Below are 27912 nucleotides of genomic sequence, written 5' to 3'. Positions count from 1 at the left end.
GTTCGTACACTTGTTAAAAGGAGAAACTTGGGGTACAAACTCCCCTCAGGGTCTATGGGTGACCCCTGGGAGTGGATGGAGTAGTCGGAGAAGAGTTCATCCACTTGTTGCTTTGATGAGGGATAAAATCCTGTCATGAAATTCTAGTTCCTGTCCAAGAGCTGATGGGCTCATACCACTCCTTCCATTCCTACTCCTGCACTTTGAAATAGGAAAAAGGAAAGAGAAATATAGAAAGGTCTTTTCTTTTCTTTATCTTTTCGGTGGCGTGAGCATTTGCAAGCCCTTTGCACTCCAGAAGGGGACAAATGTTATATATTATCTTGTGGCGATTAAGGTAAAAGCCTTTTTTATTGGCTGCACTGGATGCTTGTTAAAATCAGGATGCAGAGTGAAGCTACAAACTAGCCCCAAAACACCTCAATAAGACCCGAGCCGACAGCAGACATACTGTACCGAACAGGCTGATTTAATGGCAAACAAGCTCGCAAATCAACTCAATCAGCATTTTACCCCTTGCATTTTACTTGAAAAATGGCCACACACTTTCCCTCATAAGTGACTTTTTTTTTTTCAACAGAAACAGCATTTTATACAAGAACTTCAGTTTCAACCTTGCAACAATTCCAATATTCATCAGTTTCTTTTGGTTTTTACAATAGTTGCAATAGTTGTAAATGCCATAAAAAAATGGAGAGAAGTGTTTGGAATATATTTAATTTTTTGATAGAGCATGGCACTAATAACACCAAGAACATTGGTGTGATTCCCAAGGAACACACAAACTGTTGAAAAAAAAAATGTTTAACCATTAATGCAAATTTGCTTTGGAAGCACCTACCGAATGTAATGTACACTGGGATTTCTCTAGGGTTTAAAGGAATATTCCGGGTACAATACAAGTTAAATAGCAAAACTCAAGATTAAAGTGAGGCACTTACAATGGGAGTGAATGGGTCTAATTTTTTGAGGGTTTAAAGGCAGACATGTGAAGCTTATAATTTGATAAAAACACTTACATTTTGTATTAAAGCTTTTTTGAGCTTTAAAGTGGTTTAAATTGGCATTTTTACAGTCGTTTTGGAGTTTTAAGGTTTACAGCATTATGTTGTCATGACAACAAAGTTTTAAAATTCAGTACTCAGAAAAGATTAGTAAGTGATTTTATCACACTTAAATCATGTTAGCATGCATATTGTTTATGCCTTGTGGCTATACTTTTGAAACAGTGAGTTTACATTTACGGATTGTCCCCATTCACTTCCTTCACTTCTCATTGATTTTTGAAGAGTCAAAATATTTTTTTGTGGTAATCAACATTATGAGACAAAGTCTGTTGATTAAACTCTGAATATACTTTTAATGATACTCATCTTAACGCTACCACATTTGCCCAAAGTGAATGACATGGAGCTTCACAAATGTCAGTCAGGGTTTAGCCTTTTCCTCTCAATACATATTCTCTTCAACCCGTACATCTTGTAGATTAGATTTGTAAAGCAGCTGTAATTGTTACTTAAGGGGGTTAGAAATGAATCTTTTATGTGCATGTTTGCAAGAACAAAAGGTGTTGGCTTTCAACTCGTTAAACTTGTGTATGTTTTTTCCCCCATCCAGATCTACTGTTGCTCTGTCCTTCAGTGTTTAATTAACTTGTAGTAATCAGTGCAGGTTTGAGGTTTCTAATGTCTTACAGCCTTACTTTCTGTTAGCAGTTGTCTTGGACATCTATTTTTGCTTCTTATTTACAGCTGTCTATTCTGGACGTGCTGAAAGATCCCGAAGACAATAGATAAGAACTGTGGTCAGAAAGACAGGGAGCGTGCGGGCTAGGCTTACACTTATATTTAACTGTGTGAATGGATTCATTCCCAATGGACGGCATGTGCAATTTAGCAGGATAACATTATACGCAGTTACGAAGAAATGTACTTCAAGGCGTCAAAAAGACAAAGCCACCTGTTCATTAAACTTGCTTATATCTTTTATTTCTGCTTCAATGTAGGTTAAATCTCAGACGCTGTCATTGCCCGTCACTTTTAAACATTTCCACACACATTACGTTACAGTGAGCACAACTTTCAGAATAGTTTTCGTAATAATATTCTTTCTTTATCCTGACCCCCTGAAAAAGATGAAAAGAACGTTTTCACGATTTCTGAACTACAGGAGAGGAAAATATTTCAAATTCGCAACAGGAGAAAGCCCGAGGCTGGACAAGTAACTGACGTGTTGACAGAGGCTTTAAAACTCAAGAGCATTGCGTTACAGTGGTGTAATGCCATAAATGGCAGGTTGTGCTAGACGGCAGGGACGTAATGCTTCTCTCAAATTGTGTGAGCTGGCTAGGGGCTTTGAATTCTTTCTTTACCTGGTAAAAACTCAATAAAGGATGGTGGTCTGCAGCTGCACGTGTGAGATATTTTGGCATGAGATCCATCCATCCATCCATTTTATATATATTTTTTAAATCTCTGGAATACTTGATTCTGTTTGGTCAATCATGGCATTTTGCAGCCAAGTATGTTTGTACAGTATAATGACTGTAAAACTGTTTAATTTAATGTTATCCCAGAACTAATTTTATTTTGAAAGTAGTTGTGTGATAAGTAGAATAATGTACGGTCAGCCGGCCATATTTACAATATATAAGACCTAATCTTATTTCACGTAAAGGGTCAATGATGTGATGCTCATATTATTGTTATTCACAAATACAATTCACACAAAACAATTACTTGAATACACCTCTTAAACATGTTTTCTATTCCTGAATTGCAAGTCATTTGGAGATTTTTCTGAGGCTTAAAGGGATAGTTCACCAAAAATGAAAATTCCCTCATCATTTACTCACCCTCATGCCGTCCAAATGTGTATGAATTTCTTTCTTCTGCAGAAAACAAATAAAGATTTTTAGAAGAATATTTCAGCTCTGTAGGGCCATGCAATGCAAGGGAATGGTGACCAAAACTTTCAAGCTCCAAAAATCACATTAAGGAAACATAAAAGTAATCCATAAGACTCCAATGGTTGAATCAGTGCCTTTCTACCAGGAAGACTCGCAGACCTGAGTGAAATTTAAGATGACATTTATTTCATGAATATAAAACAGAAAAGTAATGTCTCTCTTTGGCGTAGACCGTCATATCCTGACGCAGATAGGAGGCAGGGGCGAGGAGCCTACCCCCGTGCAGGACGGGACTCGACTGGTGGTGGTGGGGTGGTGGAGGTTGCCATGTTAGCGCACTGAAATTATGGAAAAAATAAATGTTGGAATACTGAAATGTGTTCTGTGGAATAATCTTTTATTTTAATTTCTTAAAAAAATAAGCATTGAAATATTTATATATTTTTTTAATATTATTAACATTTGAAAAAACTTTGTCTAGAGAATCAAAGTCATAACCAACATGTAGGTTGCCATTTTGCTGTCATGTTACAAAAAGTAATTCACTGTATGTGAATTTTTCTGATATTTTTATGAAAAGACACATTTTGTTCAGGTAATATGGTGTAACCATTTGGAGAAAACCATTTGATGTTCTTGGCTGGAAGTCATAATATTTCTAAAAAGAAATATTTGACCCAAATTGTTTTTTAATGAATGATTAAGTTGTGTACATTCATGTATTTAAGGTGCAAAGAAAGTATTTTAATACCTTTGACTTGATGGTTACACCACATTACATTTTTTAATTCATTAAATTATTATTATATATGATAATGTTTTACAAAACTGTATGAAACCAAACTGTCCTCAATTATTGCATTTCTAACTTGACACATGTGTTTTAAACTAGATTTTAAAAGGAATTATAATTGTTATAACCTAGGATAAACTTATAAGTCAATGACCCAGAATTACAAGCAGACTATACATTATCACTCACATATTATACTGTAATTTTATGTTATAACTCCTATGGTATTTAAATGAATATAAAGTTACACCTTGAGTGCCATTAAATGCATTGGTACATAAATACTCTAAAAGCTATTTTACATGGGGATCCTGTACTTAAAATGTAATTTTAGAGATCAGGTCTTTTCTGCCTCAATAAAAACAGATGATGCCGAGACATGACGTTGTTACTAATGGTGATGCTTCAGTACTCTTGAGGACAACAACAGACATACTCACACGCATAAAGTCACTCTGATAGGTGACTGCATCTCGCTGCTAAATAATACAGGAGTCTACCTGAACCCATTTCCCAACAGAGCCAATCAAGTCTCATTTACTGTTGTCTGTCAGCGTGTCACACAAAAGTCATAAATATTGACAGCTGTTGCCAATAAAGATGATCATAAATCGTAGAACTGAGGGGAAAATACAGCATGGGGGAAATAAAATCAAATAAAAATGCTCCGATCATTCTAAATGCAATGTGTGTGAGTGTACCTTGCAGATTGAGAACGTTGATCGATTCCGGCTTGACACACCGAACAGAACTTATTGTGGATTTGGAGAGCATTATTTTCTCACTGAGCTGCAGATGGGGGGTTGGGAGTAAAATAGCATAGTGTGTGGTACTTCAGAGAGCTTTCCCTCCCATGACTTCATGTATATTTGGAGACTAATGTTCAGCTGAATAATTGATCAGGTCTGCTCTGTGTTTTTGATAATTAGTTGATAGCTTCTTAGCTTTAAGCCCTCTGAGCCACTGGAAGAGTCTTGTTTTTATTCTGTTTTTCTATTTGAAGATGTTGTTTTGAGCTCAGATGGACTTAAGGTGTACTGATAAATGTCCCAAGGTTCGGCAAAGAAATGAAAGTTTTTTTTCTTTCTCATAACCTAATTTCATTATTCCATTCTCTCTTGATTGTGGTATTGCTCAAGAGGCTTATCAGAGTTTCGCAAAGCATGCAGACAAAAAAATGGGCCTACAATTGTATTGGATACAATTGTGAAAGTTTGTAAGCATACAGTTCCGGTTTTAAAAGCCGTTCTCAATGGCCTCAATATCCAATATTAGCACAACTTTGACCGCACATCAGTAGTCAGTAGTTTGGCTGAATGGGGTTGATTTCAGGGTACTTTCAGTAGCAACATGTCGAATTCCTGCTTGATCATGTTGGATAAAGGGCCTAAAGTTAGACTAATAAACTTGATGGATCAATTAGTTTACTGTGATTGTAAATAATATTAATATTTATAAATCCGATCAAACCCTGAGTATTTTACAGGTGAAGAGACACACTTGGGAGATTGTTAACACTGGAAACTGATTAATCTCCATTCCTTTTAACACTCTCTCCCCGATTCCCTGTCTTTCTCTAAGCTATAAGCCATATGAAACAATGTCTAACTCTAAAATAAGTCCACAGACAGAGAGGCAGAGATGCCAGGCAGCACTCTCAGAGGAGCGTGGGTATGAAGCAATGCACCCGCAGCGGCTGGTGGCCAACTGCTCAAAGTCCCAGCATGCTTATCAGAGATGTGGCAGCACAGAGCAGAAGAGCAAACAGAGGCCCTGCCATGACAAACAAGCCGGGAGATTTCCACAAGATCAGGGAAAAGGGAGGCCAAATAAACCAGGCCTTCCAGTCTCGTGCGTCCAGAGCACATTAGAGCAGGTCCCGTGGGATGCCTGAAAAGGAACGCAGAATGTGACACCTCAGCACAGATTGTTAACACTTCCTTTGCGGATTCTGGGACACTTAGATGATCTCCCATGAGTTTAACTGTACAATTATAGCTTTCCAAATAGGCAGTATTAGTGTAGGGAATCTATTGTCTAATCATCAAAATTACACCATATTATCACTCTATGATGTTGACTTAAAAACATCACGGACATGTGTCAGCTACCTAAATAGTGCCCATAAATGTGCTCTTCTCAAGTGTTCTTTGCAAATATGCTACATGGCCCATAAACATAATTTCAAGTTGATTAGTAATTGTACTAGTTAGTGATTCTTGCTAAGTATTACATTGCACTGCACTGTTTGTGATATTAATATCAACGATACCTCAAATCACGTTGCTTGTTGAGGAAAGGTGTACTATTTTTGCTTGCCAGACAATACGATGGTTGAAACACCCTAGTAACTCCCTAAAAATCATTCAGAATATGGCTTCACAAATATTGGGAAAGTTGTCAGACTGACTCAAACATTGTGGCAGTGAGTTCTCCATGTGCAAGCACCAAGAAGAACATTTTGAAATCGACCCCCCTTTTATCTTATATGCTAAAAAAAAAAAAAACGAGTAAGCCATATGTAGTTCCCAATAAAACATGGTGAAAATGGACCAGCAGAAGAAAAAACAGAGGAAGTACCAGCACATACCAGAACAGATGTCCACTGAAGACATTTTAAAGCTCACTGCCTGACAGCACCTTTGATGTGTACTTCAAACCTCACCTACAGTTTCCCAACCAGCCATATTGATCCACATCCAAGAGGTCAAAAGATTTCAGATGGGATTTATTTCCATTATTTTCTCTTTCCTTGTATTTATGCAAATGACATTCTGGACCACATACTCACAGTCTGCCTCGGTTGAAAATAAATAATTTGTTTCATTCTGTTCATTAATGGACACTCAAGGAGATTTTATTAATCTGTTCATTAGGAAACTTCAAAAACAGAAAAAAAAATACTTATTTAAAGCGGTTCCAGCTGTTTAAGCTTGTTACTGCATGGCTTAAAAATGCTTGTGGCACTCTACCAAAACCACGTGGGATAAAAAAAAAAAATTGCTTGTGTTTGGCTATTTGGAGTCTATTCTATTACCATTGTCAATCCTTTTGGGCGATAATGAATAAATATTACTTTTGGATATGCAACACAACATATTTGCACATGATTTACATTTTTTCAGATTTTATTGATTCAAAACAAAACAGAAAAAAAGCATAATATAAATGCACAGAATCGACTTTTAGCCCCTTTAAACCCCACTGTTTCCCCATCCCCCTCCCAATTCCCAACTCCCAACAAACAACACTGTGGTCAAAGCCTGGGTTATATACATCCAGTACAAACTAAAATGTTTTTAAAATATTGAGAAAATAAAAATACAACAAATAAAGAGAGAAAAGAAGAAAAGAAATATTCCACAAATGATACAATTTAGAATTTAGATAATAATCGCATTTCTCAGCACATGTTCTTCACTGAGACCCTTTCAGAAAGGACAGGTATTTGCCCTGTTTCTTAACATACACATCTAATCTGCCAAGCTGCTTATATGACATCTTTTCAAATGCCGCCACCCTACCCAATTCGGTGAACCATTCTTGAAATGAGGGAGCACCAATTTACTTCCATCCTCTAAGAATTATCTGTCTGCCAATCATTACACTAGTTTAGGCCCAACTTGTTGTATATTTGTCACCTACTTTAATAACCGCCCCCTCAATATACATAGTCTAGGGCAAAAAGAAATTTGAGTGTATGAAGCCTCTCAAGTAAAATTCTGGACTCTTACCCAAAATTCTTGAACCTTAGCATGGAACCACAGAGCATGTGCTGTGTCTCCATCCTCCAACTGACATCGCCAGCAAAAACCAAGTCTAAACAATCTAGAGGGAGTCCAATAGAAATGGTGCAGAAACTTAAACTGAACCCTTACATCCCTAGACATAGTTTTAACATTTTTAAGAATTCTTTCCCACTCCCAATCCTCCAATACCAAGTAAAGCTGAAACTATTAGTTGACATTATAGACAAAAAATGTCGTTATCTGATTTAGTTGTTTGATCTCATTTAACGTGAAATTTTAATAATGGCGCACAAGAGCAGCACTGCACCTCACGCCTGACTGAGGAGAGGAAGAAGACACAGCTCACAGTCCAGATGCACTCCAAACTTTCCAAAAAGCTTCAGGTGATGCAAATCGCAAAGTATGAGAGAATTATACAAAAATACCAAATAAGTAAATACAGAAGTACTCATGGAGCTGCTGCTCCTCTGAAGCAAAACTTGCGTGTCAAGCATCTGTAAAGGAAACACACTGGCGTTACATATTTGTGTCCCAATCTAAGGGGGAGAGATTGAAACTTTATCCGTCTGATGAACACACTGTCATGGGGATGCTCATCCCTCGAGTGTGCACGCTTGCTGCATCTAGATTATAATGTTGTAACAGTGGCTGCCGCAAATCAAATTTGGGTTTTAATTCATGTAAATTAATTTCAATTGTTCGGGTGCCAGACAAGTCAAAACTTGTCAATGAAAAAAAAAAAATAAATAAATATATATATATATATACATATGGAAGTTCAGTTTCCCCGGAAATAGCTCAAACCACGGTTACACGAAAATGAAACCCTTCCAATACCCTCAATAACATCAGATGGGGCTTAAATGACACACATTCACAGATTGAAGGGTTTGTCAAAAAATGATTATTTATGAAAACATTTAAACCAATATCAAAGACAAAAGTTAAGATGAAGGCTTGCGACTTATTGAATCATAATATATGTGTCACCGTGCATTTCTTAACTTTAAGATAATTGGCAATACACAGCTTTAATAATACAAGAGAGTTCTTTTTTTGTGAGTTAAAGATGGATTGAAGTGAACAGAATGGTGAGAGGGTAGTCTTCATCCCATTATACACTGCAACAAAAGTTTTTTCTTTAATTCAGTGATTGAATTTATTCATCATTTAGAGGTATTTTTAAAATATTATTTTGTCCATTTTATTTTTAGCAAGCACATTTTTAATACAACATCGGGCACAAGCTGAATAGTTGGTTAATGGATAATGATTAATCAATGCAATAATCGCCCGAATAGTCGAATAATCATTCCAATAATCATTAGATTATTCTATTATCAAAATAATAATTAGTTGCAGCCCTAACACCAAGTTCACATATCTTTCCTATAACCTCTTAAGAGCTGTTAAGGCCTCATCACCAAGACTCTGAATCAACAAGGAATAATACACCGACACTTCATGCCCCTTTCCAAAGGTAGTGAGCACCATACATAGGGTGTCTGCAGCTTAAGGTGGCTGTGTACTAATAGTACAAATTAGATGGCACAACTGTAAATACCTGTAAAATTTAGGCCTAGAAATCCCAAATTGATGTTATATTTTCAAATGATCTCAAAGCTCCATTTTCATAAAGGTCACCAAGTGTAGCAACACCACTCTCCAACCAATTCTAGCAAAAGTTGAAAAGTGCCAGGTTGGAAAGCCGTGGCAGGCTCAATATGCTGTCAGAGCAAGAACCTACGATTTACACCAATTCAACCTGTATCCTGGAAATTTGGAGAAGGAATTCATAATTTTATGGAGGCTAGGCATAGACCTACTAGGGTCGGAGAACATTTTTAAAATATATTATCTGCGTAAATTAGAAGTTTATGCACCACACTTCCTGCAACAATACCCACAAAATCATGTTCTTTTCTTATTGTGGCTGCTAATGGTTTCAGGTCAAGACAGAACAACAAAAGGGGAAGAGGACAACCTTGAAGGGTTCCCCTACCAAGAGAAACAAAATCAGAAATGAATCCATTATTCTAACTGCTGCTAACTGTTGTTTATAAAATACCTTAATTCACCCATTAAAAGTGTTCCCAAACCTGTAAATGTCCAAAATCTGAAAAAGATAGTCCCATTTCACCCTATCAAACGCCTTCTCAGCATTAAGTCAGATCAGCAATCGGGTCTGATTATAAGCCACTGACCACATAATATTTATAAAACGTCTTATATTATCAGAAGAACTATGACCACGAATAAACCCCACTTTATATATAAGTATAATAGATGTAATTACTCTACTTAATCGATTAGCCAGAATTTTAGACAATATTTTTACATCTAACTGGATCAGGGAAATTGGACGATAACTTTTACATACATTTTGGTCCATATGTTTTTTTTAAGAATGAGACTGATCAGGGCTTGCATCATGGATGGCAGTAGTTCAGCTTTCTTTAATGACTCTCGTAAACAACTAACATACAGTAAGTGGAGCCCGTTCTGTGACATAAGATCTAAAAAAAATCTGCAGCAAAACCATCTGGTCCCTGTGCCTTACCTGTTGGCAAGACTTTAATTACCTCAACAAGCTCCTCTTAAGTAATGTCTGGGTCAATAAAGTCTTTTTGGTCATTTTTCAATTTAGGAAGTTCTAATGGATCTATGAAGTTGCTAATTTCCTCATCAGTAGAGATGGAGCTATAAAGATAGAAATAGAATTCTTAAAATGCCTTATTAATATCTGTGTCAGAAGTAAATATATTGTCTCCAGAAGACATGTAGTGAGAATCACCCTGGCACCAAATTAAATGAATTGGGCCCCACACAAGACTCAGGGGCATGTTACAGTGGGGAAGGAGCTGGATTCCGTTTCAACAGCCTTGGACACAAAGCAGCTGAGGAATACTGATCTCCTGGAGGTACCGAGAGGGTTCTTGCAATCTGGAAAATGCAGATATACAGCCCTTATGTTGGTGCAACCTTCATCATCTGGAACACGCAGATGCACAAAACTTGAAGAGAAGGTTTGCTTGCCAGAGCTAAACCTTGTCGCTGCAGTTATATCCTTGGTATAGGGATTCCAAACTTGGCATGCAATAGTCTCTTGTAGTGAGACTTGGTCAATCTTCTACTGTCACTCGGATGGACACTGAGAATGTTGGGTGATCTGTTATCCTCTCTCTCTGTGTAGCGGAGACTTGGCATGCTGGATGGTTTGTATTCTGTTACATCTCTTACCACTCAGGCCAGAGATTCAGAATTTTGATTATTATTTTGTTATTGATCCAGAACTTGAACAGCCAGGAACTCAGAACTGAGAAGTGTTATAGATGTGTATCCTGTTAATGACACTCTGTATTGGGACTAGGGACAAAGGTGTTTTAGAAGTGCATCTTGTTATTGACCCTCTGGAAAGGGACTCAGGACAAAAGTGTTGTCATCCAGAGGATAGCTTTATACCTTGCTGATGAGGAGGAGATTTCAGTTTGGCGCTTCTTGTTTCAGGGTTATGATTGGCTGCTGACACAGTGTGGTTCACCCTCCCTTCTCTGTGTGGAACATTTGCATATTTTAAAGTAGTTAGTTATACCAATGTCTTTAAAGTCTCATCTATGCATTGTTACTTTTCCAAACCTCTTCAAAAATACTTGTGGCATTTTTCTGAAGATATAGAGCCCAAACTTTATATTTTCAGACTAAAGAAAGTGAAAGCTGCATTAGTCATAAACAGAGTTATTATTATTTCAAATTTTTATTTATTTTTAATTTTTAAATTCAATTTAATTTAGTTTTATTTAAAATGATCCCTATCTAAAGAAATAATAGTCTATAATGAGATTTCTTTCGGAATCTTTTTTCTCTATCTGCCAACTGGTTTGGAAAAATACATACTGTACAAATGAATCAACACAGTAATAACCAGCACTCGCTGAGAAGTTACGTCTCATGATTTGACTACAAATACTACATCCAAAAACACTGGAAAGCTCACTGATAATATTAGGGCCATGTCATCACAGACATGATTTTCTATTTCATTTGCATGAAACCGCACATCGCATATTTCTGCATGCTGCTCATGTACCTTATTCCCTGATGTGTCCGTGTGCATCTCGCAGCAGCTGCCGCAGTAGATAAAAAAATAAATAGAAAAAGGCTAATTGATATTTGCTTGAGTGGCAGCCGCGTTGTACTGCAGCTGTCCGAAACCTTTAAATACCAACCAAAGAAAATTTAATTGAGCTCTTCTTTAACCACAAAAACATGGATAATAATCATTTTGAGTCATACATTTTACAGAATTGTCCTTCAAAAGTGTCAGAGATAACCAACTAAATTCATCTTGCAACATGAAGTTTAGCTTCATACACAAACTTTGTCATCGATTAATACATTTATTTTATAGTCTATAATTAAATTATGAACAAAACATTTTACTGCCCAAAATATCATAACATTTTATTGTGCATGGTTGAATCTTGTGAATGGTGATCAAATGCTGTAAAAGAATGTATTTTAAGCAGCTCGCCAATGCTTTGAAAATTGTCAATCAATAATAAATAGGTGCCGTTTATCTGTTTAGAGTTGCTGTCTGCTTTAGCAATAATGCTTTTTTCCTCCGACTATTTAAAAAGATACACAGTTAATTCATCAAGCTATTATGAACCAGTTCAAGCCGACAACACTGTGTGGACCACAAGAGACTACAGAAGTCTGCATGTGTAGATACATTATGCCTAAAAAGACTTAATATCCAATAGTAATACTGTTTTTATGTATTTTGATTTTAATATGTTGTTTTTAGTAAACTGTGAGAGACATGATGTGGGTGACTTGACTCAATGTCCAACAAATTTACCAGCTGTCAGGTCCTGTGTCATGTGAAACGTCCCTGTTTAGTTTCTAGTACATTGGACACATACCCGTCTTTATGTTTTCGTCGTGCCTGCCAACTCGGTTGTCAATGTGAACGTGTGTTTGCTTAAACACAGTGGAACAAACTCTGGCTATTTCTATGAATTCAGGGGCTAATACAGCTGCAAGCAGACAGAGATGTGTTCAATAATTTTGAGTCCAAAGGCTCGAGTCGTTAAAATTCAAATTGGACTTGTGACTTGGACTCGAGTCCGAGTCCAAACTTGAGTACATTTCCAACATGTTGTAAAGACCGGGACTTACTTTCTGAATTATCTGGTAGTTGTCCAAGCAGCTTATCTGATGGCTGTGCTTGGCATTTATTTGTGTTGGTCCTGCCATGATCCAATCAAAATGGAGCCACTCTTCTTTGCCTTGACAGTTAGGGAGGGGCTTTGCAATAAATTGGCTCCTGGAATGTCATCTGGTCTGATTGTTTACCACACCCTGCTTTATCCCCCGACTCAAAATATGTCTGTCTTACCCTGATTAACCAAAACTCTACCTTCTGTGACTAAAAATAATTGTACCTATACTTTAGCTGAGCCAACTCTCTAAGACCATTGGATGATATTCGGCACTTCAGCTCTGTTTTAGCACTTTTAATATTCTTTTCCAATACTATGAATTCCTGTGCTTTGAGTCCTGTAGAAGGGATGTATTAAAGTATGATTTTCTTTTCTCTATATGTAGCAGCATTTCTAAACATACTGTAGCATGATCTGAAAATCAAGTGTTCCCAATTAAGCAGTCGGTGCCAGATGGAATATGTGACTATTCTAGAGTAGTTTAGCACATTTTAGCAAACAAAACTATTACAGTTCTCACCGGTTAATATTGCTTAAAAGATAATTGTAGTAAAGTTCAAGTGGAGCTCGTCTGCGACTAACCCTCGCATAGCTACACATGACTCCTTGATTTACATTTAATGTCTGTAATTCTTTGCAAATTATCATGATGCATTCATTTCAAACAATTCCGTTCAAAGTGCTGTTGAAACAGACAAGGGTTAAAAAGGCTAAAAAGACACTACACGCAGTGCTTACAGACAAACCCAAGGTTCTTTCATCTGGTTGTTTAAAAAGACATATATAGCATTGACAGCATGACGGGAAGCAAACTGACATGTAAACAGAAGTAAAGATGCACTTTGAAAAGTAGAGATGCCTTCTCTTTCCATAGGATGTGTCTCTGGCATCGGCCCCGGCCTTCTGTGTCTTCCCTTGCTTTTGACTCATGGCACCCTCGTCCCTGTCTGATGACCCAAACACGTCGGGCAGCAGAGGCCCAGTGGGCAAAAGGCCTTTGATGAGAACGCTTGTCAGAAATCAGACCAAATGACAGTTTCCTTTGTAGCGCAGGCATGTTTGACTTGCATGACAGAGATTTGTCCCTATGAAGCACGGATATGGAGAAGTGCCAAGATGTTTTAACAATGCCAAATGAATGATGCATAAATCAGCTTCTTATATTCAATTGTACAGTGACACAGTTGGTGTGATGCAGTTTAGCAAAAAAGAGAAAACAAAACTTTTATAAGATGATTTGAAAGTCTGCAAGATATTCATGGCATTTTGAGGCTTTTGGATTGACACTTCATTCTGATTTTGTTGCATTTGTTATGACTAAAAGAAGCACAACTAAAGTTGTGAACAGCCAAAACAATCAGAAAAGATATCGATGCAGCCTCCCAAGGTAACACGAGGCGTTTTGTTTACGTTATCTCTGCCTCGAGAAACCACAAGTCTTATTTTCACGTCCTTAACCCCTCACTCTCTCAGGAGTTTCTTCAAAGATCTTGATTTTTCCACCTTATTTTAATTTCATCATAATCCTTTTCATAAAACTTGTGTAAACTTTTCATTCAGTTGATTTGAGTCAAAACTGTTATTTGTTTTTGTTTTTTTTAACTGTCCACATTGAAACATTTCACAGGTCTTGGACTACATTTCTTCACTTTTCCTCATTCTTTGTGGCGTTAACTCAAAGAGCTCTTTTCACATAGTCTTGCATCTCAGTTTAATAATTGACAAAGAGAGCCATGAGAACCCAAGAGAGTGACAATGAACGCGTTGTTGGAGCAATTCACCTACCGGCTAAAAGCACATCAATGTCCGTGCTCTCAGCCGCAAAAGCTGGTGCAGTCGCTACGCTAAACACGCTACTTAATCATAGTGGATAAATGAAGCCATGTCACTAGATAAACAGATTAATTAGTAACAGTGAAAAATGGAGACATAATAACCTCTTGTGACCTAGAGACCAATTTATACCTTTATACCAATAGGGTTTGTTCTGGTTGTATGAGTTACATTTGTCAAGAATTATCAGTGATGAGGTTTGAAATATAACCCAATGATAAATGAACTAAATGTCTGACTGAACATCTTTTGTGACAATAATGTGGTAAAACCAGCATGGCATTCACAACCCATTTTACTTCCATAATTTGACATATTTCCAAGTAAAAAAACAATATTCAATGTGGAAAAAAAAATGTATGGAGGTATTCTGTCATTTGTTTTTTTTTTATTATTATTATTTTGGATGTAATATTGTTTAAATAATTTCTTTTACGGTCATATTACAAATCTTATATTTGCAGCGTCGTGTTGTCATGGCGACAAAGTTCTAAAATTGCATATAACTTTACACAGAAAATGTTAGTTATGGATTTTATCACTCTAAAATCATGATAACATGCAAATTATTTATGTCTTGTGGCTATACTTTTGAATCAGTGAGAATTTTTACTTTTACGGATTGGCCACATTCACTTTCAATGTTAGTGCCTCACTGTTTTTTGCATCTTCTTCTTTTTTTTATTTTTTTTGCTTTTTTTTTTTATATGAGGGACAAGTCTAAATCAATTTTTGTGATAATCAACATTATGCCACAAAAGGCTGTCCACTTGTTTGTGGTTGGAGGTTTTAAACTTGTCCAGCTACTTAACAACTTTGTAACTTATCCAAAGTCCACACTACCAGGGGTTTGCAAAACCCTAAAGGTCTGAAATGGAACTGCAGGGCATCTATCTAATCTATCTTATCCTATCCTATCCTATCCTATCCTATCCTATCCTATCCTATCCATGCATCCATATATATATATATATATATATATATATATATATATATAGCCAATAGGGGTTTAGTTAACACAAAAGAAGCCCTCGTTCTAGCTGAAAAAACAAGACAAAAATTATCTTAAGTGTTTTGTTCATCCATCTAACTCTGCATTTGTTGGCCTCTTCACAGGTTGATGACCAAATGAAGCTTCTCCAGAACTGTTGGAGTGAACTCCTCACCCTGGACCATGTTTTCCGGCAGGTGATGCATCCCAAAGAGGGCTCCATCCTCCTAGTCACGGGGCAACAGGTGAGTGGTTGCAACAATTCCCCTCCTGTAATCTGTCTGGCTACGTCAGGCCCTCCCCGTAGATCTCATCAGGCTTTTTTGCCAGTATGGATCAACATCCTTTAAAGTGCTATCGACTGCCCCGACCACTCCATTAAAAATAGATTATGCTAAGGTATAAACTAATGTGGCCAGAATAATCAATTGTGCACCTCTTATCAAGTGTGTGGTGAAGAAATAAATAAAATGGTTGGTTAAGCATGTACGAGTCAACGTGGTGAAGATGGGATAAGAGAGACACAGAGAAAGACAGACAGGCAGGGAAAGCACAAGATATGTATGATTTACCTCTTTCATCTCAGAGGACCAGAACTGGACGGACGCCTCAGGCTCTGTTGAAGCTCTCCGTACACGAGGACCTTTAATTCTGTCTTCAGCTACAACACATGCACACTCCCAGAAAATGTGTAAACTGCTCATAAATAAATATGCTTCTGTCCGCCTGTCAGTTTTTTAAAGTAATTTTTAATTCTGTGTTTTCCGTCCACCCTCTCCTGTTCACAACAAAGTGATCTCCAACAGTAGTGACAGCTCAAACATAGGGACTGATTCAACACTTTTCAAACAGTTTGAACAGAAGTATATTATGGGTGATAAATCGTAAATAGTAGCGTGTTTACATGCAAGTTCTTTAACCGATTATGCGTAATAAGCTGACAACATTTGTAGTCATGTAAAACCTTAAACATAATTCCTTTCCTTGGGGTAAGTTCATGAGCAATTTAAACAAAAAAACGATTGACACAGGTAGATTTTTGCACATTACAGATTTCCCTGTTGCATGTAAACAACCTAACCGCCATTCTTTCTGGCTAATACAATGTTTGAAACTGTTGTGCACATGATGTAATATATTTGTTAAAAGTCAAAAAGCAATAAACAATCCAAGGATTTCAAGTCTCATGTAAAAACAGGTTTCTTGCATTGTCGAATTTTTAGAATAAGCTGATTTTTGGCAGTTATCAGCATATTGGTGTGCATGTGAACACACTCTATGATAAATATAGGCCTAGTGGTTAGCACACACAATCTATTTACGAAGACTTGGTGCCCACATGAGCAATGTGAATTTGAATCCAGCTTGCAACATTTTCTATTTTTATTCCTCCTCTGAAATGGTTACTGTACTAAAATAAAGGTTGATTTTCATAAGGGATGGATAAAGCTATTGTGAGGGAATGCAAAATTATTGTTAGGGATGCAAAACGTTTTAAAAAATAAATTCCCTCGCTGTCCTCTTAGGGGCTCTATATCTCTAAGATATTTATCTTGATTAAAATACAAAAGCAATCTCCCAAGTGTCCTCTAGAGTTTCAGAGGAGATCCGAACAAGGTCTCAAACTACAGTAAACTCAGATTAGTCAAGATACTAAAGTCTCCAATCTCACCAACATTAAGATTTCAATGCGAAGTCACACATTTCTCATCAAATTCTCCCAAAACCAAATGATCTGCACTTTGCTATCCATATTCGTTTTAGAACTCTACACTTTTACTGCATGTCAACAAAAGTTGATACATAACTGAAAACTCCATTAAGTATTGTGCGCTATGAAAAAGTAACATGGTAGCTTTAAAATTCCACTCTATGCAGGGACATTAGGAGTCACATCTGGAGATCTTTGAGGGTTTACTAGTCTAGGCCTTCAGTGTGATTTGTGCCATTAAGAAAACACTTAATGAATGAAACACTCTATGCCTTTGGGCATCATACAATATGTCGGAGCTAACTAATAATACCAGCTGACATTTTAAAATCACGTAGATGCATGAAAGCCAGAACTTGAAATGACACTTAATGCTCAAGCAAGCCTAATTTTAACAGCAGCATGACTGTTTGTGAATTGCACGTCTCCCGAACAGACATTCAAAAATCATAATTTTTCATATGAATCTAACAAGGAGGTCTATAATACCTGGAAAAATCTTTTGAATAATATTTGCGATTTAAATGTTGCTTGCAATAAATTTCGTTTCGTCAGGTACACGGTTATGCTGCGTTCCATTCAAGTTGGATATGGGATTTTCCTACTTTATATCTCAGACCATAAATGCATTCGATATCCCGATATTCGGAAAATGACGTTTAAGGAAACAAAACTGCAGTGCTCCCATTAGCTTAGCAGGGGTTTGACTCTCATTAGAGATGTCTCCTAGCAACCCAACTGATTATCAATGCTGCAGCGCTAGCATTTATGCTTCAGGTGTACGATTATCAAAAGAGGTTATAATGTTTTATACACCTGTTTCTGCAAGCGTTTGATAAACAAGCTTCAATATCATGTAATGTGGAAACAATCTCATTTATCGATATTACTTAATAAAGTGAATGTTCATCACTTACTTTGTATATCTCCCTGAGTTTCGACATGTTTGTGTGACATCATGCCCCTGTATCTCGGCAAAATCAGAGTTGAGAATTTCTGCACGAGCCTACAAGTTGTAATTCTGACTTCAAGATGCATTCCATTGCACTTTTCCTCGTAGAAAGTTGTAAAATCCGACTTTACGAGTTGAATGTAACACAGCACTATTTTTCAAAACTTGATCTGACACTGAATGCTCCAGCAGACTAATTTACACTTAGAAAAGTCCTGATGTTGTTTTAACAATGCAAAAAGCACTTACCAATTTACTTGAAGTGAAAATTAGTCTTTTTTCATGATTAATAAATTAAGCAATACCACATTCATGCAGAACATGTTGTGTTTTTAAATCCAGATCTCTTTCTCAATGGCGATAGAGCAGTAATGACAGTCGACTTGTCAGCTATAGATTGCGCGCTCTTCGCTTTCAAATTACGTCACTTAAAGCATTATTGCGTCACTCAAGGCCAGTTAGAAGGCCTCGACCGGGACATATCTTAAAGTCCACACCCACCAAGAACAAATAAATCAATCTAATTGGCTGATGAATCTGACAATCTGACTTTAGTTGCTCATTCATTTGCACTGTTGAGGGATTCTGGAGAAATGAAAAAATATTTATTTATTTGGCATGTTAGGCCAGCAGAGAAGGCTTTGCTGGCCCTGAGAATTTGTCACTGGTGCCGTTGAATAACTATCTTTGATTATCGCAGACTGGATTGTGACTGCTTTGCTTAACGCTCTATCTATGTTTGATTAGTGAGGTCTGGCTGAGGGTTGGGGGCGGGGTTGAGGAGGGCCAGACCATGTTTGCATATTTTGCCTAATGAACAGCTGGTGCTGAAAAAGCCTTTGGGGAGAGAGGGCAAAGACTTGTGCAGTTCATTATGCCCTATTATTCCAGAGCAGACCACTGACAGCCTGGTCAAATAACACACTCATAGTTATATGCCCAACAAATAAATGCTCTGTATTTATTTCCACATTTATTAAAAGAATATTATCATTCAGAAGAATCTAACTTTAGATTTAGAGTTAAAAGTGGTTAATAGTAGATCAAATCAAATAGATAATTTGGTGTTTCTTGTTAAGTTACTTTAAAGGTATAGTTCACCCATCATTATTTATTTAACCTCATGCTGTTCCAAACCCATATGACTTTAAAGGCTGTTGATGACAGTCAGCTGAACTGCTCGCCTCGTCTCTTGTCTTGTTTAAGGACATGTGTCATTGTTTCTCGCATTGAGTTGGTATGGCAGCAAAGCACTGCGACACATGACACTGCATGGGTGGCTTTCCAAAATGTCACAGACCCACATTTTCCCCTCCCACTCCTTTAAACACGGCTTCTTTCGCTATGTCTATCTGTCTCTCTCACACTGAAGGTGCCAGAGCTTCAAGAATAGGAATCAGCATAATCATAATTTAATTTATACAGTGCTTAGTCTTTTGTCAAGATCAAGCATTCACATCTTCGCAATGTTAGAATGAATTAGAAAATATTACTACAGACTGTTTGCTTAAAGTTATACAGTAAAGTCTCACTATGCAAAAATTAGACATACTCATGCAGATATTTTTTACCAATTGTTTTTTTTTATTGTTTTTTTGCCCTGAATTTTCAATAGCCCATTTTTTTATTATTATTAATATATTTGTATTATTATACTTATTTTATTTATTGTAAATTGTTTTACATTGAATTAATTTATGATATAATTATAATATATTTTTTTAAGAATAATAGTATGATAATTTTATATTAGAAATAACCATTTATATTCATAGTTTAATATTTAAATTTGTATTCTTAAAACTGCAGTAAAAAAAAAGTGTAAATATGTGAGCCCATAGCACTAAGAACAGGCTGCTACTTCTTGGGGTACATGGGCAGTTTGTTAAATCCCAGTTAATTTACAAATTCAGCAGGTTCATAACATCTTTGCAGAGAATCACAAATTGCACAATTCTCAGCTAGGACTTTTAAAATTCCACTCATCATATTTACACAATAAATAAATTCTAATCCGCCCATGTTTTTAATTGCAAATCCAGCTCAGAGGGAGCTCTCCTTACACTTAGGAGCCACGTCGTCTACCTTCTACCAGAAACCCTGCCGTAGTCAATTATGGTAATGAATTGTCAATAAATATAAAATTTTTATATGGTCTGCTTACAGTGAGTGGCAGCTAAGGACTTGCCTCCAAGACAAATTTGCTGCTGCTGCAGATATTAAGTGCACCTGAAAGGGGAGGAGAGGGCCACGGGGGTCCCGCGCAGGGTTCGGCCCGATAGCCTGGGGGACCTCCGGGGCCTCCTCTCATTCGCGCCTCTCTCAACCCCTCCTCCTCCCTAGTCTGGTGCAGGGCGCTGGGGTCCGAGAGTCTGGGCACCAGGGATGGAGAAACGTGCAGCTCTTCCATGTTCAGTTTGATGCTGATTATCATTCAGACCTTAGCCTGGCGCACAGTCCCTGCTGTGAGGAGAGCAGCTCAGCTATGCTGGGGAAAGAGAGAGAGGCGTACGAAGCGTAGAGCTGCCAGAGCTGGTTACTTGCTTACTGCAGATAGAAAAATTGTGCCAAGTGCAGTCTGGCTGAAGTTTGGCTGAAGTTTAAACTAAATTGACTGTGATTCAAGAAATAGAATTTTCAATGAACATCGAAGGCTGAAAAAAAAAATCTCTAACGCTAATGCTCTTTTTATGAAATATGCACTGTGAGTTCCGGCTCCAAACAAATATCCGAATGAGATATTCTCAAAAATTAATTCAAGAATCAATAGTGTTCCTATTTATAATCCATGTATGACGAAATTAATGGCCAAATCCATTAAAGGCCCAAAAAGTAAAGAAATTATTTAAATGAATGAATTAAATTTAAAAATTGTGTTAGTTTATATATGTATTATATAATGTACAGGTTGAATATTGTTACCTGTATGTCCATTTGATCATGTTTGGATATGTAAGTTTATTAGGCCATAACCACCATTGAGATTGCGAGGGGCATATCCCCCACAATATTCAAATAGACTGTGGTTGATCAATATTGTTTTTTCAATTACTAATTCCATAAATTTACTTGCTAGGTATTGCATAAACTTGTGGAGTCCACGCCAGAGTTCATGATCCCTATAAAGCAAAAGGGCGACAGACCAAATACTAAGACATTCTTAAATTCATCTACATTTTTCAATTAAACTTTTCACAAATATTGTTATGCTGACAATATAATATAAAACTATATGCAAGTAGCAAAATGGAAGCATTTGACTTCTGAATGTCACTGTATGTACCAGGGATTGTTTGGAATCTTTATAGATGTGCCATGTTGCTGGTGGTAATATCATCAATTTGTGTGTGTGTACTCTCACCCCTTTTCTTCAGGTGGATTATGCCCTAATTGCCTCCCAAGCCGGGGCAACACTCAACAACCTCCTGAGTCACGCGCAGGAGCTGGTGAGCAAACTGCGTTCCCTCCAGCTGGACCAGAGGGAGTTTGTCTGCCTCAAGTTCCTGGTGCTGTTCAGCTTGGGTGAGTTTATAGTAAGGGATGGTGGGTAGGAGAGAAGTGGGCAATGGCCTCTGAGCATTGTCCAAATCTCGCTTGCTCCCAAGGTTCTTGTGGACATTGGGATAAGCCAGGAGATTCACTTCTCCTGTATGATAAAACCATCATTATGAATGCCACCGTTTCACTCGGATGCCCTGTCTTGCCTGACTGTGTCGGACCAGTCTCATATTTTCAAAACCAACTGTTAGGAGACACATTGTAGGAGACACCAAAACTGTTTTAAGGTCAGCGTTAAACTGCAGCCTTAGCCAGCAACCAAAATCTCTAGAACTATTCTCAGTCCATCCTAAATGTGGCTGTTTTTTTAAGTAGTTCACCCAGAATTTATGGTTGAAAATATTATGACCCTCATGTCGTTTAAAACATGTATGACTTGCTTTCCATATGACTTTATTGTGGAAAGCAAAAAAAGTAGGTTCGAGGAATATGACTTGTTGGTCCTGAAAACCTGAACCTAACCATAACGTCTGACACCTTACCAAACCCTCAACCTAAGCATGATTTGAATACAACATCTGAGTTTGGTACGAGACGAGGGAAGCATATTTCAAGTTTTTAGCATACATCAGTCAATTGTGTTGGATAAATATGGAATAACACAATGTGCTAAACCGAAAAAAGTGTTGGATAGGAGGCTAGCTAAAATATTAGTTGGATAGGAGGCTAACTAAAATATTAATGCCTGAATTGTTGTATCAATCTGAAATTCTGTTTGTTGATTGGTTGGTCTCTATGGGAATAAAAGTCACACCTTTTCAAAAGATCCAAATCATACGATATCTTATGAGTTCGCCATCTCGAGCAAATTATTGCGAGTTGTCATTAGACTATGTTAGTTAAATCATTACATGGTATATGTAAACAGCACTTCAGTGTTACCAAGCCACATAATTTCTGCTACAAATTGTACATCGTATACAATCAAGGTCACAGATTCATTGAAAAGAAGAGCACACAAATGTAGAATTTTGCCCCATTGGAGTTAAGAAAATCGGGAGGTCATTTGCTCCTAGAGTGTTTTTAAAGATGTATGTGGTGGGTGCACGCTGCTTTGCTTTTACAACTGTCAATAACTGTCAATGCATCAATCATAAACTGATCAAACCTCTGAGGTTGAGGTAGCTCTTGCAACCAATTTACAAAATAGGCAGGTTTTCACAATGAAAGACTAGCACTGGGCATCTGTTTGGCCCCTCAAGAACATTCTGGAATATTGATGCCCACCGTCCATATCGACATCATCATATCAGTCGCGATTGCTCCGTCTAGTGGATACGGATAAGAGAAGAGACAGAATTTGATGTGTATAGGACGTGTGTGCTTTGAATCTTAGCTTTTCCGTTTGCCACGTCCATGAACTTCGAGAAAACACAGAGTTGGGCGGCTACGCCAGTTCCCCCACCGCATCTTGAGAAGGTTCTTCATATCTTACCTACACCAAAGACCAGTGCAGAGCATTCATGAAACTCCCACCCAGATCCCTCAGCCTTGCAATGTTTATGTTTATGTTGATAGGGTGTGTGAGGTGGAGGTTGTTTTGCCATGGTAGAGGTTTGGTGTAAATAATTTGGCAAAAACATCATCCATAATAAAACTCTCACCTGAAGGGAGTGTATCGCCCCAGGCACTTCCCCACGCTAGCAGCTAGCCCCACCCATGTTGTGTGTGAACCCAGAGTAGCTAAAAGAACTGAGCCTGAAGATCATTGATGGCTACAATTAATAGTATCCTGTAGGTGGGGGTTGACGGGTGCTTTTTGTATGCATAGGTGTATGTACTTTATGCAAAAAACACTTTTACAGTTGCTATTTAGGAGCCAGTCAGAGGTTAATTAAATGAAGCATAAAAATGTTGCCTTGTAAAACTTCTGAAATTTCTTCAATCTGTCATTTTCCCGCAATGGCAAATGTGAGGTTTTAGTCACAAGCCTTTTTTTATGCTATTGCATGCATATGCGATATGCGATATATTGCTAGTATGTTTTACAAAGTTTTCAACATAATTAAGGCAGGAAACATGCTCTTTAGCCTATGCATTGCAAATGCACAGTCCCTTTGTACATGTGCGTTCTAGCTGTACTGTAGCGGTTACAAACTTCAGTACTCAAGGGGGCGATAGAGTTACCATCAAATGTCTGTACCGTTAAACCAGATTATTAAAGTAGCTAGCTTTAAAACAAGTTTAGAAGATCTAATATGCTCAGAAAGATTTTCTTCAAACTGTAGCTTACCTGAAAAAGAAAACTGACCATAGAAGACAGTTTATGCTAATACCACAATAGTGCCCCTTGTGGCAATGATGAGAATGCAATACTTGCGTTGCTATATGTATTTCAAAATGCAATGACATGTGCAACTGAGCTTCCATTTCTAGATGTGCCTGCATTCATGTACTTGAGTAGAGTATGTTTCAGGCCTTAGAATATTTTTAGAATTTTAATTCCCTCCTTTTAAGACATTTACCAGATGTTTGTATGCAAATACTCATACAATTAAACACAATGCTTACCAGGTGAAAATCTCTTCAACATCTCAAATAGTTTGTAAACTCAAGTGTATTTAAGTGTATTAAAAACATAATGAGTACAATATGACTGTACAACATGTTAATGTTGAAGATATTATCCATTTTCTGTCTCTATACTTAACGATGTCACTGTAAACCTTTATGCTTATGGAGCCTGTTTTTTTTGCAGAGGCAGTTAAATTTGAATAAACCCCAAAACAGAATCAGATAGCAGGTAAATGTGCTGTTGTACTCAAGGCCACACACAGACAAGCTCAATATATGCCTGTCTGGCCTCCATGACATTAGATCCACTGTACCAGTTGCATCCTTTAAGCACAGTCTCTGGATTGAATTTACAAATGAAGCCTTTTAACGGAAATCAAAGTCACATTTACCCAAGTCTGACATGCCGTTCCTCTCCCCACTGCTCTAAGTTGTGTTCGTTCTCTATCAGCATGCCCAAACCATCGCAATTTGTCACTGTCGGGGAGCCCAGTGGGGCTCTTTGTAAAGCTAAGTGTCAATAAAGAGGAGGACAGACATGAGTTGACCTGGGAGCAGTCACTTGTCTCCTCGATTCCACCTGCTTGTCAAGAGGACCGATTGCAGTCAGCCAATCACTTCTCAAGCTTTTCCATAGCCGAAGCATCTATATCTTTTGCACTGTCAGTCTCCATGTTTTGAATAGATGCTTAGGGTCTAGCTGGAGCTGAAGGCTTTATCAATGGTTAAATAATTACGGCGGGGGCATTGATTTCCTCAACAGCAGGAGGGTGAATTATGTTCTTGTTGGGGGGTGGGGGGGACGGAGACATCTAAATTGTCTAACTGAAATGTCGGCGTTCATCTCAGGAGTATAACTGCACCTGAGACATTTGCAAGAAATGCAGTGCAGTTGCGGCTGAGCAGTTGAGTTAGTCAAGAAATTGTGGCCTACTATATTCAGACTGATCCCACTGTGAATTCGACAACAGTAGGTCGAAAGTTGTGTCTGTTCTTTCTGAAAACTGAAGCACCCCAGTACCCCCAGTGGCCGAAGCTGGAAGTGTTGTTGAATGCATGAGCACATGTGAGCATCAGTTTCCAGGTGAAATGCCCAGAATGTGGCACTTAAAGTGAGTTGTGTTTTTAGTTGTGATGTAATAGTCAACAGGAATGTATATTTTATTGACTCAACCAAAAACCTAAACCTAAACATCAGTGGAGTAAAAAGGTAATTTTAGAGTAAAAATGTAACCTCCGAATCATGCTCACCATTGTTTATGCGAATGTGATTATTTCTAGGTTCTAACAGGACCAGAACATGCTTCTCGGTGGTTTCTTGCACAAAAGGAAATGGGTTCATGCTTGAATTGATGCAAAAAATGTCTGCTGGGGGGATGAATTACACTTGTCAGTAATTCAGCTGAATGAGGTTGATTTCGGGGAACAGGATTTTTCGGAAGCAACATGTCGATTTCCCATGTGATAATGTTGACTGGTAGAAGGTCCACAACAGAGCACATTTTGTGAAAAGATTCTAAATAACAGCACATGATTGTTAATATTTTGAAACAAAAGATGTTTTAACAAATCAAAATTTGCATATGCTAGTGCAATTTACTGTGTGAACCTTAGCAATTCTGGATGGGCCAAGTACTCCAATGCTCAGAGGAAAGAGCAATAATTCACTATGACAACAATAATTTTGTGACTTTTTCAAAAACCAATTGACTAGAGTTGGTTAAGACAGCAACTGAACACGAACACTGTACATGATTCTTTTCTTCAGAAACATCTAGATGGATAACTGATGGAAATGAATGGAAGAGAATGCAGTTAAACTATTTTTTACCTGAAACACTGTCTTTAAAATGTGGCTCTTCAGGCCGCTGTGGAAAAAGTAAATATGATGCAATGGCTAATGGAAATACTCGAACATACCACCCTGATTACTCAGCCGATTTATCTGTCAAGTACTCAAGCAGTCAAAATGAACATCTATAGTAAAAACCAGGGGTGTACGATTTGAAAAGTGGGGAAACACATTAAGGCATGGATGTCTGAGAAGCACTAACAATCTCCCAAGAAATTAGGAATGAACAATAACATTTAAAAATATGGCCAGAGGGTGATTTGTGGACAAAGGTGGAGGTATGGTGTAGTAGCTTGCCTTCATGAACCCCCTTTTGCTTATATTGGAAAACTGCACCCCCAATGCTGTGAGTGACTAACCAACTGTAACACTACATGTTAAGCACTCTAGACAACCAACAAAAACCCAACAAGCGACTAGCTCTTTTGACTCTCAGGTGCCTGAGGCCAGACTCTGGGTATTGCAAACACCTCTGAACAACACATCATAAAGCCATGGCATGCATTTAGGGAGTCCTTTCTTTTTTCCACCTCTCTTTAAAAAAGCCAAAAAGGATGTTCCCACATAGGTAGGCTCTAATTAAGCTGGCCTGTGTTGTTTCCTTGATCTAAATCGATAAGTCTACCTTTGTGCAAAGAGAGGAATGATCAGTAATGTATGCGCAAAGGGCTCATAAGAGGTGCAAATATTCATTTCCTGAAACAGACCAAATAATTTTGAAGTCGGTAGGGATTGATTAACATTCGAGGGCTGGGACGGTTCAATATTTACGCCTTGGGAGACCCCTTGCTGGGGCCAAATAATGGTGCATAAAACTGCAGCTATGTCTTAATTAAATGCAAGATAATAGGGGCAGGTTTTTCTTGTGAGCCAAGCAGTTTGGCACTGACAGATTGTAAGTCATGTGGAAGATGTGAGGCCTAGGCCTGATCAATACACGTATAAAGCAAGTGCACGCGTGTGCAGCCATCCTTTGAAAACACAGCATGCCAAAAGGAAGATTTTATTTCGCTTTCATAGCTTAGGAGACTCAATGGTGTTCTCTTTGTTTAAGTATCAACTTTGTCTCAAATATTTTTTCTAAAATGACACTAAGATGATATATGAAAAAAAAATAAGCATCGACGGCAAAGATGTACATGTAGATATAAAAAAAACAGCTCTTCCCTAATCTGACCACTAAGTGTATCAAAATAAACATGGTCCCTTCCCATAAACATTGTTGTCACTAAACACACTTATTTAGATATCGCTCAAAGGTGAAAAACCTTCTAATCAATCCTGAGTGCTCTGATATTTTACAAATCTGAAGTAGAGGAGGCAGAGGGCCTATGCAATGACCCTACTATTTAAGAGTAATTTTTTTTGCCCACTGTCCTTTCATTCCACGTGACAGAAATCAAAAGCTTTTTGAGACAGCACCCTCATTAGTGGCCTTAAGAGGCTTTCAGACTTTATCAGGCTTTATAAGCCACTGATATCTGCCACATCTGTCTACACAGAGCAACACAGCGGGCTCTTGCTTTTAAAGGGAAGTGAAAGGATGAGCTCCACTTTACCTTTAGCACTACTAGCTTTTGTCATGCAATCAGCGAGTTCACCGAATTCCAGCCATTCCGCTCTGATTTCGACTTTGCTAGTGTGTCATCGCTGCAAGCTGTTGTTATCTCGTCAGTTTATGCCTCTTTTTGTTCTTTATCTGTTACTACACATTATTTTATGATTAGCTTTAAATTGTAAACAAATTTGTGTGAGTGGCGCTCATTAGCGTCATTATCAGAATGTCTACAAATGCTTCAGATAAGTCATGTGGACAAGTGTTTCTA

At 37.7% G+C, this 27912-nt stretch overlaps 1 protein-coding gene across 1 annotated transcript in view; it reads left to right on the top strand.

Moving 5' to 3' along the window:
* LOC127639662 (nuclear receptor subfamily 5 group A member 2-like) overlaps positions 1-27912 on the top strand; it is a 63427-nt gene that overhangs the window by 20894 nt on the left and 14621 nt on the right. Inside the window, exons 6-7 of the mRNA XM_052121795.1 lie at positions 15625-15744; positions 21537-21684. Coding sequence (XP_051977755.1) covers positions 15625-15744; positions 21537-21684 — 268 coding nt within the window. The remainder of the gene's footprint in view (positions 1-15624; positions 15745-21536; positions 21685-27912) is intronic.

This window comes from Xyrauchen texanus, chromosome 48 (genome assembly GCF_025860055.1).
Source record: "Xyrauchen texanus isolate HMW12.3.18 chromosome 48, RBS_HiC_50CHRs, whole genome shotgun sequence".
In the NCBI taxonomy this organism is placed as follows: Eukaryota; Metazoa; Chordata; class Actinopteri; order Cypriniformes; family Catostomidae; genus Xyrauchen; species Xyrauchen texanus.
Note: the sequence above shows the minus strand (reverse complement) of the source record. Positions and strands in the feature narration are given on the sequence as shown.